Source organism: Ceratotherium simum, chromosome 9 (genome assembly GCF_057802395.1).
Source record: "Ceratotherium simum simum isolate JZ-2026a chromosome 9, ASM5780239v1, whole genome shotgun sequence".
In the NCBI taxonomy this organism is placed as follows: Eukaryota; Metazoa; Chordata; class Mammalia; order Perissodactyla; family Rhinocerotidae; genus Ceratotherium; species Ceratotherium simum.
In genome coordinates, this window is record NC_141908.1 from 72438042 (window position 1) to 72451866 (window position 13825).

General features: G+C 40.8%; 1 protein-coding gene across 1 annotated transcript in view; it reads right to left on the reverse strand.

The window, feature by feature from the left end:
- DNAH7 (dynein axonemal heavy chain 7) overlaps window positions 1–13825 on the reverse strand; it is a 223261-nt gene that overhangs the window by 26398 nt on the left and 183038 nt on the right. Inside the window, exons 54-57 of the mRNA XM_014784701.2 lie at window positions 9991–10167; window positions 7707–7868; window positions 5259–5459; window positions 904–1065 (exon numbers count right to left, since the gene is read on the reverse strand). Of these exons, the coding sequence (XP_014640187.2) occupies window positions 904–1065; window positions 5259–5459; window positions 7707–7868; window positions 9991–10167 (702 nt within the window). The remainder of the gene's footprint in view (window positions 1–903; window positions 1066–5258; window positions 5460–7706; window positions 7869–9990; window positions 10168–13825) is intronic.

Genomic DNA, 13825 nt, shown 5'->3' on the forward strand with positions numbered 1-13825 from the left:
TTGAGCTCTCAGTATTTATTTTGTTCAGTTCTTCCTTTGCTTTTATAGAGATAAAATTCAATGCCTTCCCCTTTGTAAACCTTTTTAAAAAGAATAATCACAATTCACTGAAAGTTTCAAAAACTAAAGTTTTTTGATACTCCATTGATTGATTTAGTTAAAGATTTCCAACTACTTTTGAACAAAATTCTACCAAAATTTAAAGGGTTCACTTTTTAAAAAGTTCCATGTGTTTGTAGGACACTTGGATGGATTTACCAAGTGGTTCTTCAAAGGCACAAACAGGTTAAAAATCAAATTGATGGACAATAGCAAGAGAGAAAGTGGGTACTGCCACACGGTGTGTGTGTGTGTGTGTGTCAGAATTGTAGGGGATGAAATGTGGTTGATGTGACAACATTAGGCTGCTTGGCTTCTTCCCAGAATCTATACTTCAGGTTAACACCAGTGGCTTAACTAGTTCGTTGTCTCCTGACAAATGGCCCAAACTCTGGAATAACACTACGATGACATTTCTCTAAAAATAAAGTCATGCTCCAGAACAGAAGGAAATCAGTCTGTTTGTTTGTTTTCATTTAGGAGCCTGGTTGATTTATGGTCTTCTCAAATCTTTTTCAAAGTAAGTACAATACAATCACTTTTCAAATTTCTATAGGTGTTAATATGTGTCGAAATAAATGATAAAATACAGATTCCTAAAAGACAAACTTCTCAACTACCTACTATAGCAGCTATAATAATATCCTGTTATAATAAAGTACTACTTAACAAGCTGTTGAGAACTATCCTGCTATTCATTTTATAAGAGTAAAAATTAATCAGAAGTCCCTGCTTACTGTACAAACACTTACAATGCGATAAAGAGCAAAACAGATGATGTCCTTGCTGTGATTTTTACGATACCTCATACTGGTTCAGGAACATGTGGAGTTGCTGTACACTGATTCTTAGGTCAGTCTCATTGAACTCATAAGGAATATTCCACCCCAGGGGTCCAAATTTCCGTCTCTCTTGTACCAAAGCGTGAAAAAAACAGAGGCCGTAAAGTAATTTCTTGAATTCCTCCTATAATGAGAAGAAATGGTGCCACATTATTATTTTTTCCCCCAACATTGCATTATACTTACCATATTGTAAAATGAAAGTAATTAACTCCTTTTGCTTATAAATCTATCCACCCCAAAGTATACCAAAAACAGAATTAACTGTTTCTACAGGCTATTTAGGCAGAAATATGCCCATTTGTATACATGTTCAGTTGGCACACATAGCTATGTACACCAGGTCTTTAGGAAGCATAGTAAGCTTGTCTAATCTAAGGTTACCTTACAGGATTTTGGAGGTTCCAACTGACGCCTCCTGAGGCAAGAAGTATGAATTCTAATGTGTGGTCCTAGACCATCCTGGAGAAATTTCAAAGAAGATAATTCAAACCAAATAGGCAGCTCTATAAAAGGACTTTTGGACTGAAACTTTGGGTGGGCCCACGACTTTTCTGGTTACTCTCGGGTAATAAAAAGTCCTATAGTCACTTTCAATTGCTAAGCCAGCCTTGATTCAGAAATCAGAAAGTACAATGAAATATATTAATCATTTGTACCCTCCAGAAGGAGGATGTAAAATGGTCAAAATGGAGCTTGAGAGAGGATCTGTGGAGAGATTTCCTTGGAAAGAGCAGCTGCTGTGCTGGGAGTCCCCTTGCCCCCGCCCCCAAGGGAGAAGGGAGTGTGAGGTCTCTCTTAGTCCAAGCCAGTGAGAAGGAATGAACGGGCCACTCGGAGATTTGAAAAATGTTTCCTGCCGCTGGGTGGAGTGGGAAAATGCAAAACCCATGCCTGAAAGAGCAGAGCAGTCCAAGGGCACAGGGTAGAGGACTGTGGGAGGGAAATCAGCACCCGTCTTCCAAGAGTTGGCCAACCAGGTATGGATCCCAAGGAGCTGGGGAGCTGGACTAGGAATGTCAGCCAGGGGTCATTTAAAGGTTGCCTGGTCCAGAGGACTGGTGTCACGGGGTGAGGAAACCCCAACCGTCAGAGCCTGTTTGAAGTGAGTGCTGGAGAACCAAAAGCCGAGGGGACTCAGGAGCAGCCAGCTGAAGGTGAGACACTGCTGAGGGTGACGGGATCACAGTCAGAGGCGTCCACAGGAGAGCCCAGGGAGAACCCACGAAAGAACTCACAGGAGAAAAAGGCAGCTGTGAACCCCCAGGACAGGCGCCCAGTCCAGAGAGCTCAGAGCAACAGCAGCCCACAGCAGGAACCTCTACTCCCCGCCTTGTCCCCACACACTCGGAACTGAGGGTCAGTGTCAACAGCCACCACATGCGGGAGTCACAGAAAGAAAGACGCCAACCTCCTCCTCCTCCCCAACGCAGGGAGCCCGTGCACTGCAGGCCCTGGGTGAGGTACTAGAGAGTCGATGCCTACATTCTGAATAAAAGTTGAAGTACTGATTAATACATGGCATTGTACATTCTGATCTCTGCGTCAAGGCTGGCTGTGCAAGTTAAAATGACTACAGGTCATTTTATTACTGGACAGTAAGCAGAAAAGCCATGAGGCTGCCCTAAGTTCTAACACGGGGAAAGTTTCCCCCGTGGAATAAACTTGAAAGAGAGGGTGGGAGGCGAAAGTAAAGCAGCATAAATTTAACCACAGAGGTGGGAGGAAGCACACTTAAACATGCTGTGCTGATGCTGGAACTATTTTAGATTTATTAGAGAAGTGAGCAAATTGGTAAATGTGTTGATGCTGTGGGAACCCGGTTTCTCATGCAGAAGAAGGACATACAAATATAGAATGAAGAAGAGCAAGAAAGAACCCCAGGTAGATGGACTGAAATTGGAGGTATGCCTATGAACTCATTGCTTCTAAAATATACATGAGTGTGTATGTGTGCACGTACCTATGAGTATGCATGCATATGTGTGTACATAAATTTTGTACATGTATATGTGTGTGAGGACCTGTATATATTTCCAAGTTCTCTCCACTGACAGGGCCAAGAACCAAAGCCAGTGCAGTAGCACTGAGCTCATCTAACCCCCAGATCTTGGTCTCTAATACCATTCCTCTCTAAAAAGGATCAGGACTCTTCAGAGAAATGGCTGGTTCCAGGACTACGGTACAGATGAGCCCAGAGCATCATATGTCAGAAAGTAAGAGGGCTAATCATAATAATAATAGAATTTTTAAAATGATGGGGCCTATAACAAGCAGAGGAGTCAGCTTAAGGAGCTCTCACTGACCATATATATAACAATTTGAGCCAAAGACTTAAGTATAGCAATGAATTGTAAACCAATGGGAAAAAAACAAAAAAATGCATGAGTCCATACCAATAACAGATAAAGAAATGAGGGAGAAGGGAGAGCTTTGCTGACAGTAGCATGCCAAGTGTCAAATATGGAGGGAGTGCCAGAGTTGGAATCATCATAGGAAATAACTGGGTCAGGCAAGAATCATCAATGGACACTAAATCTGGGCTGGGGTGGAATTTGATAAGGAAGAGGATATTTGCATGGTCCTAAAATGTCTCCCCACAGACTGATTATTAGTTGCAAGGGGCAGAGCAGTTATTTACAGTGAAGAAATCTGACAACACTTTGTCCAGGGGATCAAAATAGCATCATCAGTGAGGGGTAGATGGGCACTGTGTGCCTCCCAATGTAATACTGTGAGGGCACAATTTCATCCATGTAGTATTCTGGCTAAGAATGCGTAACCTGAACCTAATCAGGAGGAAATATAAAACAAGCCCAAAATGAGAAAAATTCTGCTAAAAAAATGGGGGGAGATGAATTTTTCAGAAATGTCAATGTCACCAAAGACAAAGACAGGCTGAGGAAATGTTCCAGATTAAAGGAGGCAAAGAGACATGGCAACCAAATGTGACACGAACCCTAGACCAATCTTGTAGTGAACAGGGAAATGCTCTAGAGGACATCACTGAATCACATGACAACTTTGGAACACAAACGGTAGATCAGATACAATAGCGTATCCTTATTAAATTTACTAAACTATTAACTGTACCTGGAAAAGACAGTATTTCTATTCTTAAGAAACATACATGTAAGTATTTCTTTCTGGATCAAGGGCAGTGACGTATCTAACTTCCCTGCAAATGGTATACATTAACAGGCGGTGATATGGGTGAAGGGCACAGGGCTGTTCTTTGTACTATTTTTATACTTGCAATTTTTCTGTAAGTTTAAAATTATTTCCAAATAAAAAGTTAAAATAGAAAAACTATGATGTGCTGCTTTGGCATCGGAGGAGAGCTGGGTTTTGGTTTGGCCCGTGGTTCATAAATGCCTGGACTTCCAATCTGTGTGACTACCACTGGAGGGACATTTGGATCTAGGAGAAAGGCAGTAAAACATTGCAGAAGGGCTTCTGTCCAGCCTATCACATGCAGAAGTGTCTCACCACCCACCTGGGAGTCACCTGCCCTCTCTGGGCCTAATCAATGCCAAAGCTGGTCCTACAGCAGGTCTTAGAAGCTTAGGATAAGGTTTGACTTAGTTTTAAATACAGGTACTTTTAGTACCCAAAACTTTTGTTTAATGAAAGTATTTCTTTATTTTTATGTTTTCTTTTGATGTGTACTTAAAACATATTCTGACACCAAGAGTATGAGGGTTTTAATGGCAAAAACTTACCCAGGTTCATAACCCCTCTTAAAAAGAAACTCTTCCCTTTTTAATTACGGTAAAACACTGTGAAACAATTTCAGGTCACAGACACTCACACAGAATTCTAATCATGAAAGCAGTGGGTGGTTTCCCCGCTTTGCCTGGCGACACTAAGAAAGACCCCTATGAGTCCCATCAATCAAGGAGTAAAATCGTTTTGGCTCTCATTATAGTTATATGGAGGAAATATTTTTATGTTTTAATTTAAAGATATGGCTCCAAATAGGAAAGGGCTCAGTTAATATCCTGAAACAAGATTCTCCAACCTTGCAGATTTGTACTGAGAATGGCTTACAGCTGACTTTCTAAATAGAAAGCTGCATTATTAATGACACCCCGGAAGATCTCAGCTGAGCAGGACTGAGGCTGGTGGTAAAATTAAAATAAAATATTAATAAAATTGACTTCAGCACAGTCAATAATTAGTAATCAAAACCAAGTGCCCTGCAGTGCAGGAGGTCTATTTAATTTCTGGTTTTACTCAGCACATACATCCACGATCACTAGGGGCCCCGTGAATTGCTTTACAGGGCTGAAGTAACAAGACTTGGCCATTACTAACAGGCTTTTTGCAGCTGCCAAAGAACTCAGGGTCAGAGATTGGGTCCATGAGGTATGATCGAATGATATTAGCCCGTAAACCTTTCGGTGCTTCATTGGTCATTTTCACTCCATTCTGCAGTACAGACACGGGGAAATTGGGAGATGGGTAACTTGTCAGCCAAATTCGGAAATCTGGATGAGTTGATTCTGGGCTTAAATCCTGCAAGAAAAGAAATCGGACACAAAAGGTACATAAAATCCAAGAAAAATCTCCAGATCATATGTGCATGGGATAGGCTGGAAGCTGGAAGAAGCATTTTTACAAAATAGAGCTTATTGCTGCAATTTAAGGCAAAGCATTAGAAGCTGGTTCTGCCCCTGAAACAACATAGTTCACTGAGAAGGCCTAGAGTGTTGTCATTCTCCCTGATCCGATTAAATCACACGACTATAAAGTTTACAAAGGTGTTACATAATTCAGAGTTGGCCACAATAAAGACTAAGATATTCCAAAAAATGTTGTATCTTCACTGATGTTGCTGATATATTTACAGAAATAATTCTCTGCCCCAGAGCCAGATTAACAATAATCCCTTCTTTCTGCTATAGCCAGGTTGTGAGAACAAGCAATACACTCAGATATGTCAATATTAAACCAGGCAGGGATGAAAAAAAAATCGAGCATTTTGAAAGGTGAGAAGAAGCAGTATATCCTGACGCATTAAAACATTTCACTACCAGCTACGTTTGTTTAAGGGGATACTCAGGCCGGCACTATAAAGAGGAACAGCACACTCAGCACTGTTGTGAAGGCTACAGGGCTGGGAACAATTATCAGGGAACCCTCCCTTTCTTCCTATTCAGTCCCACTCCCTACTGCTACCTCCCCCAATTGCCCATGTCAGTGGTATCTATGATTGTTTTTTCACTGTAAATGTTTATTAGTAAAATTTTTTTGAGCACTTATGTGGTGAAGGGGTGGGGGTGAGTTAGGAAGGATGCATAGGTGCCTCAGTTCTTTAATAACAGCAGTGGTGGGTGTGGGCACCAGTTTTTCTCCTATCAGCTGCTCTATGCCCAGTGACTTAAGCAACATGACTCATGGGACTTTGGGTGAAGTTCACCATCAATTAGGGTCAGCTCTTCTCTCTTGTATGATTCTCTGACGGGTGTATATGGTATAATTCAACAGGTCATGAGAATGGCCTAGAGACAGAGGAACCAGGAGGAAATAGGCACAAATACAAAACCTCTACTATAAAGCCTGAAGGATGAGTAGATGTTGGTAAGGCAAATAATAGCAGGAATAGTTTTCCAGATAGAAATAATACCTATTATGATGGCCTATAATCTTGAAAATGTGTGCTATACCAATGAAAGTAAAAGAAGTTCAAATGGCTAGAGCACGGAAGTCAAGGTAGAAAGTGGCCAGAAATGACACCTGAGAGGTAGGGAAGGTCAGACAAAGAAGGGTGTTGGAAGCTAGGATGGGGGTTTGAACTTTGTCTTCCATGCAATGGGAAGCCATTGAAAGGTCTTCAGCAGTGAAGCAATATTCATTCACTAATTCAGTAAATATTTATTGATTGTCTCCTATGGCCCAGGCCCAGGCACTACTCAAGGTGCTGGAGATAAAGCAGAGAACAAAAGAGACAGAGAAAGTCACTGCCCTTGTGACCCTCACATTCTAGTGGGAGATACAAACAAAATGGTGACAAGCAGCATAAAGAAAAATACAACCTGCTCTGTAAAGTTTCAGTTGGATGTCTGCATAGTGCATGTTCTATCCTACCTTGGGGGATATATGGGATAAATTTAGTCACCCAGGGGACTCTGAGTTAGGAGGGGCTGGAGTCACGGGGAGTTACAGAGGACACATTTTTCTCTCCATTTGTTGAAATCAAATGCTAGGTTTTCGGTTTACTAAGTTGAGCTACGAGGGGTTTTCTTCCTGGACTTTCTGCCCATCAAAATAGGGAAGTATCATGACCCGCTGCAGGGAGGGTGGTTTCAGACTGATCCTCTGTGGCAAGGTCTCGGGCTAAGTGGGTGAGAAGTGAGTTAAAGGAAAGTTATATCTCGAAGCCTTTTGGTTTAGAGTGGCTACAAGAATTTCACCCTGAAAAGCCTCCTTTGCTGTTTTTGGTCCACTGCTGTAAAAAGAAAATTGGTTTCTGTCTACCCCATGGTTGACTCCCATTTTTGAGGCTGCTCCTCTGGATTAAGGAGATTTCCCACTTGCCAGATGAGCCCTTGTCCCTATCAAGAGGGATTCGGCAAGGCCTGAGTGTGTGCTCTCCTCTAGTCCTCTAGATCCCAATGTGAGCCCTGGCTCCTGTAATCCAGCCAGGCCACTAACCTGCAACCCTCCAAACTAGAGGACAGGAATGGAGTTACTTAGACGGTATGTACATCGCTAATTATATTGGGGGAATAGAATCTAGTAAAAATAAACTTGCATTGTTACCTCACAAACTTTCTCGAGGGTTGGCATCCAAGAGGTGGCAAGGTGACAGTTCTGAAGAACAACCCATGTTCCTTCCTTGATAGCTTTTTCCAACATCTTCATAGCTATGGGCCCTTGGCCTTGACCAAGAGATAAAGAACTAAGTTTTGCTCCCCCATATCCCTGTGTACAAGAATAGTAAAGATGTTATTTAAAGTCACATTTTTAAGAAGAATCAATATTATTATTACAGGGAAAGTTAACATTAAATATATTAAAATTAAATTATGTAGCATCCTTCAAAGGTCCAAACACATGCAGCCCTAAAAAGCTCTCACTGATGAAGAATCCTATAAACACTTACATAAAAACCAAGTCAGTTCATGTAGGAAACGGTATGGTAATAAGTGGAAAATTCTGTCGAGTCTTTGATCGTTAAAATAAGGGATAGAAAAAAAATGAAGAACACTTTTAACATGAGGAGGAGATGAAAGGGCCTGGCTGTCATGCAGCAACTCCTAAAATCCAAAGCCGAAAAGAAAACTATGAATAGACAGATGAACTTGTCCTGTTTCCTCCAGATCTTTGAATAATTATATTTTAACTAATTTGGCTACTGCATAAAACTCAGAGAAAAAAACATCAAGCCCCAATTCCCATTTAAAACTTTCTTTAAAGAATTTTTTGGGAATGTTTTCCTGGAATTTATTTCTACTGTATCCTGACTCATCTGCAGCTTCTGGAAACGGTGTCTGTAACTCCCTGAGCTCTGTCTTTCTAGGGCAGTTACCACTTGAAGGCCTCTTTGGAAGAGGCCTTGAGTTACGGCCACAGTGGAAGAGTAGGGTCTTGAGCCCTCTCTGAATGTCCATGGCTTATCAACACTAGCAGGTACAGCAGCAGAAAACAAAACAGAGCTAGACACCACTGTTTCTGGAAGAAGTAGAGATAGCAAGTGAAGATAATGCATTGAGCAGTCCTACACAGAGGCCAGAGAATAATCAGATTATGCAACGTGGGAAGATAAATGGAGAGGAACCAGGAAGGTCTCAAAGGGTTGGAAAGGTCAAGTTTATTTGGAGAGATTGAGTCCCACATAAATGGAAACTTCCAGCCGTCTCCACCACTTCCACTCTACCCACAGTCCCATCCACCACTGCTCTTCCTGGCCTTCCCACAGCCCCTCTGACCAGTGCCCTGCTTCCACGTTGCACCACTCAGGTCAATTCTCCTCACTCTAGCTAGAATGAGCTTTATAAATTACAGATCAGATCATGCCACCTTATTGCTTAAAACCCTACCACATCATCCCATCTTACTCAAAGTCCTTAAAGAAGCCTACAAGGCCCTGCGTGATCTCAACCTCATCTCCTTCAATGATGACAGCCATGTTCCAGCACTTCTTTAACCAATGGTGAGTACTATGTTACATATTCAATCCTCCGGTATCTAAGAATTACACTCAATGCAAAAAACATGGGGTATTAAAATATAAATTGGCTTAGTAAAGAATATTTCAACCAATTAGCTATGTTATCTTTGAGAGCCCACTTAACCTCTCCATGCTTTAGTATCCCTCTCTGTAAACTGCAGATGCCACCATTTACCTCACAGGACTGCTGTAAAAATTAAAAGAGAAAATGTGTATAACAAGGTCTAGCAAAATTAATAGTGTATATAAAGCACTCAATAAAAGTGGTGGTGGTGATTTTAGAAATATCAGTATTATTACCATAAAATGTTATTTTGATTAGACCAAAAGGGAAAAAAATCAACTCAAAAATGCCCAATCATCTGTTTATTATTATTTTCCTGTTCTGGGTTGAATGATGTAAGAAAATTTACACTAAATTCATTTGAATAATTTTTAAAACCTAGAAACATAAATACTAGACTATGTTCTAACCTGGCAAAGGGACTGTAATATATGATTATTCTGGAAAGTCAAGAAGATCTCCCTCTAGAGATTATGAGAATGGGCAGGATCAGAGAAGGTTCTCCCCAGGGTCCAGAGTCCTCCCCATTCCCCTAAAATAAAAGGAAGTGTCCCCAAACCCAAATTCTTGTTTTATAATTTGCATAAAGAGCTATTTTTACTGTTGTGCTGCCATCTAAGTATCACTTTCTTGGGACTCTGTCAACCTCTGGAGCCCCAAGTGTTTCAAGGGGTAGGTGAGTGATACATTTTGACCTTTCTCTTCTCCCTTAGGATAAGCAAGTATTGCTTTTTAAAAAAAGTTTAGCTGGCAAATCCTCTATTTATTTATTTTAATAATATCAGACAACCTCCTCCATTTTAAGATACCTGGTCATCAGCAAATTTTAGAAGGGCAGCCATGGGGTCCGCTCCAGGAGAGAGCACGAAAATCAGCGGGGAGCAGCAGTTACTGTCTGCAAACGCCTTGGATAAGTCGAAGGGGGGTGGCTCAATGAACATGCGCCCCAATCTGTTGATGATAAATTCTTGCAGCATTGGAATAATCTAGAAAGGAACAAGAATATCTTTGAAAGAATATTCAAAATCTGCCTAAAACCTTAAAAAATTCAGATTCAAAGGTGTTTGAAAACAAAGGACTCTAGCTACATTAGCTTAGTTAGTTAATCAATCATTAATGTTGGTGGAGAGTCAAAGGCATCACTTTATAGAAATGTCTTTTAGATAGAAAAAAATTATAAATTATTTAAATAACAAAAGGTGAGTGGTATTCAACACAAAGTGAAGGAAGAATATAAGAAAACTTAACTCTTTTTTTTTTTGCAGGAAAAGATTTGCCCTAAGCTAACATCTGTTGCCAGTCTTCCTCCTTTTGCCTTCCTTTCCCCCCACCAAAGCCCTGGTACATAGTTGTGTATAGTTGTAAGTTGTTCTGGTTCTTCTACGTGAGCCACCGCCACAGCACGGCTACTGACAGACAAGTGGTGTGGTTCCTCACCAGGAACCAACCCAGGCCACTGAAGCAGAGTGCTCTGAACTTTAACCTCTAGGCCATCAGGGCTGGCTCAAGAAATCTTAACTCTTTAACTTACATTTTAAAACACTGACCATGTTCCAAAAGTCTACAACTCAAAAGCAGAAATTTTAATATGATTTATACAATACTATACCATCAAGAAAGAATTGATATAGCTGGGAAAAAAAACAGAAAGAAAGACAAAGAAAAGTACTTGAAGGAGAAACAAGTCATTCTCCTGGGAAACAGGCAAAACTATATTGCATAAAATTTCTGGTAGCACACCTACGCATTTTCTGGGGGCCTGTCTGAGAAAGAGCAGGACTCTGTGGCTTGGGGGTCCCTATCAGGCATCAGTGTGGGAACGGAATTGTATTAATCAGTGCAGCTGATGTACAGCCTCAGACACATCACTCCTTCCTTCTGGTGAAGGGTCTACACCTGTTATCGCTGGACAATGGCCCCAGCTAATCATGCCTCAGGTGTGAGCCAAATAAGTGATACAGACAGGTTTAACAAACCAGTCTCCCTGTGTCTAGCCTAACAGATTGTGTAAACATATCCCAGAAAGAGGAGTAATAGAGTGACAAGAATACAAAGAAGTTTTTAAAGGCCCCAGAATCACTCAGACTAGACACTTGCTCGTATCCAAAGATCGAATTGTGTGTACACACAAATTAGGTCAGCAATTCCACCAGCAAATAACATTTCTGAACTTGCAGCAAATTGCAGGAACAATTTTCAGATGCCAAGTATTTCAAAAAGATGGTCTCCTCCTTTCCTCCAGGAAAAAGTTACAAGTATTTCCAAACTTTAATTGTGTATTCTCTGGAACATCTATTCACACAAGGCGTGTAAGTAAAAATCATTGACATGTCACAATGCCTTAAAAAGTGTCAATCCTGGTGTGAATGTGTGGGTGTCACTGAGGGTATGAGGGCAGGGAGCCGAGAGACAGTGAAGGAATATCTGGGCTTAAATTAGATTTTTTAATCCCTCCCCAATATTTCTCTAGGTTCATTCAAATATGGAAAAGGTATGGAAGAATAACAACAGATTTATAAGTGCCATGTTGGCAAGGACCTACCTAACAAAATGACTCATATGTTGTTCGTGTGCAATAAATATCTATTGAACGCATGAACGGAGAAAAGCTCAGGATGCCTCCTTTTGTGAGGGTGGGCTTCTAATTACAGAAATTCTAAACAAAAGTCACAGAATGATAAATTCACCTATACATAGAATTTCATTTCTAGATCAGTTATCTCATGGTTCAGACATTTTGATTGGGCACAGATGTCAAGCTTATTGCAGGAAACTAAAAATATCCTAACTGCCTATCCCAGCCTCGCCCCCTCCTCTTCTCCTCATTACTCTTCTCCTTTAGCTGGTCTTTTCTCACTAGATTAACAAAAACAACTAACAAAAGAAAACAAAACTTTTTCTCATAACCTCTTTCCTCCCAAGGCTGACTTCTTCACTAAATTATAGTTTTACAGACAAAATGAAAACACGTGGCTTTTAAGTGCAAGGTTTTACTTTTCCTAAGTGTGACTTACACATGGCCCCTCTTTTGAGAGCAGTTCAGGCCACCACACACGTGCAGACATGGCTGGTGTGAAGTGATTCTTCTGCTAGAGCTGGAGGACCAAGTTAGGGGTGCTCACATGGCAGGGAGCACAGAATTCAGTGTTTCATTGTTAAGGTTAAAACGGAACAAGACTTGCTTGCTCCCAAGCAAGCAAGCTGAACTGTAACTCCCAAGGTAAATTAAGCTGTGCTAGTTATTCAGTTTGTAAGGCAGTAGCATTAGGTTCGCTTCTGCAATCTGATTATGCCAGCATTAGGTTTGTGAAATGAAATCTGTCAGTAACAAAAATTACAGACTAATTTAGGCAACCATCTACCCAAGGCAGGAAAGAAGTTTGTGGTCTTTCCTTTATGTTTTTCTATTTATTGCAAGTTCCTATAGGATTTATCTGAGCTCAGAAAAACATATTAACTTACATTTGACAAGTTTCTTATTGAAAGCTGAAAAGAAAGCTGATTAACTTACTTTTTGCTTACAGTTCACAAGGAGAAAACTGTGGCCAGAAGCCACATTTTGTAAATGGACTCAAAACATTCCACACCCCAATATTTATCCATTTGATACATTTCTTTTGTCAATAAAACACTATAAAATGTTAAATTCTAAAGGAAGGTGCAAGCTCATCTCATTTTTCCTACTGGTGATTTAGGGAGCATCTGCTGCATTTTTCCAAACTAGAGCATCAGAAAACCTGGCGTTTGTGGCTTCTTACCACTGGGTGCAGTTGGTTTTCAGGGGAGAGCATGGAAAGAAGACAAAAAAAATTGTGCTGACAAAGTATACTGTAAGCTAGAGATCAAGCATTTGCTGATCTTCCTGGTGGACATATATTATCTCATATCTTAGAGACAACAAAGAAATAAAATCTAGATGGTGCAGCCCAAATATCAGTTCCATATAGCGCTATTCTTTTCCCTCGTGTGTTATTCTTTTCCCTCGTGTGTTATACCATTTTACTTTGGGAAACCACTCTTTCAAAAGCATAAAGCCATACATTATTTAAAAATACATAGATTCCCAAATCAACAATTCACCACTAGAAATTGGAGCACCTGGTAACAGCAAGATTGAAGGGTCTGAGGTTGCTGGATAATGTCAGAGCATACCAGTAGTTATTTTTATATTAAGGACTAGGGTGTGGTAGTATAGATAATGCTAACCAGCCGATGGCATCACTTGGGATAAACTGAGTTATGCCCAATTTCCGGATCTCAGTGGCTTAACACAACAAAAGCTTATTTCTTGTCCCTGCAAAGGAAACTAACCGTCCGTGTGCTGGCTAAGCACTCTAGCTTCCTAAGGGCCGTTAAATATCAACACATGATCCCACAGTTCTGATGGCAGGGAGAGTGCCCTGGAGAACCTCACACTGGCAGTTAAATGCTTCTGCCCTGACACTTCTGCTCATGTTGTATTGGCCAAAACAAAGTGTATGGTCACAGTCCCCTCGCTTGAGTGTGCGCAGGAGAGGAGAACCAGGAATATGGGTGAGTAGCATTAATGTCTACACTCGTCCACCTATCCAAGGTGATATGGAAACATACAGGAAAACGTTACACGACAGGGTGCTAGAGTGTTGGACAGAGCAGCTGAGAGAA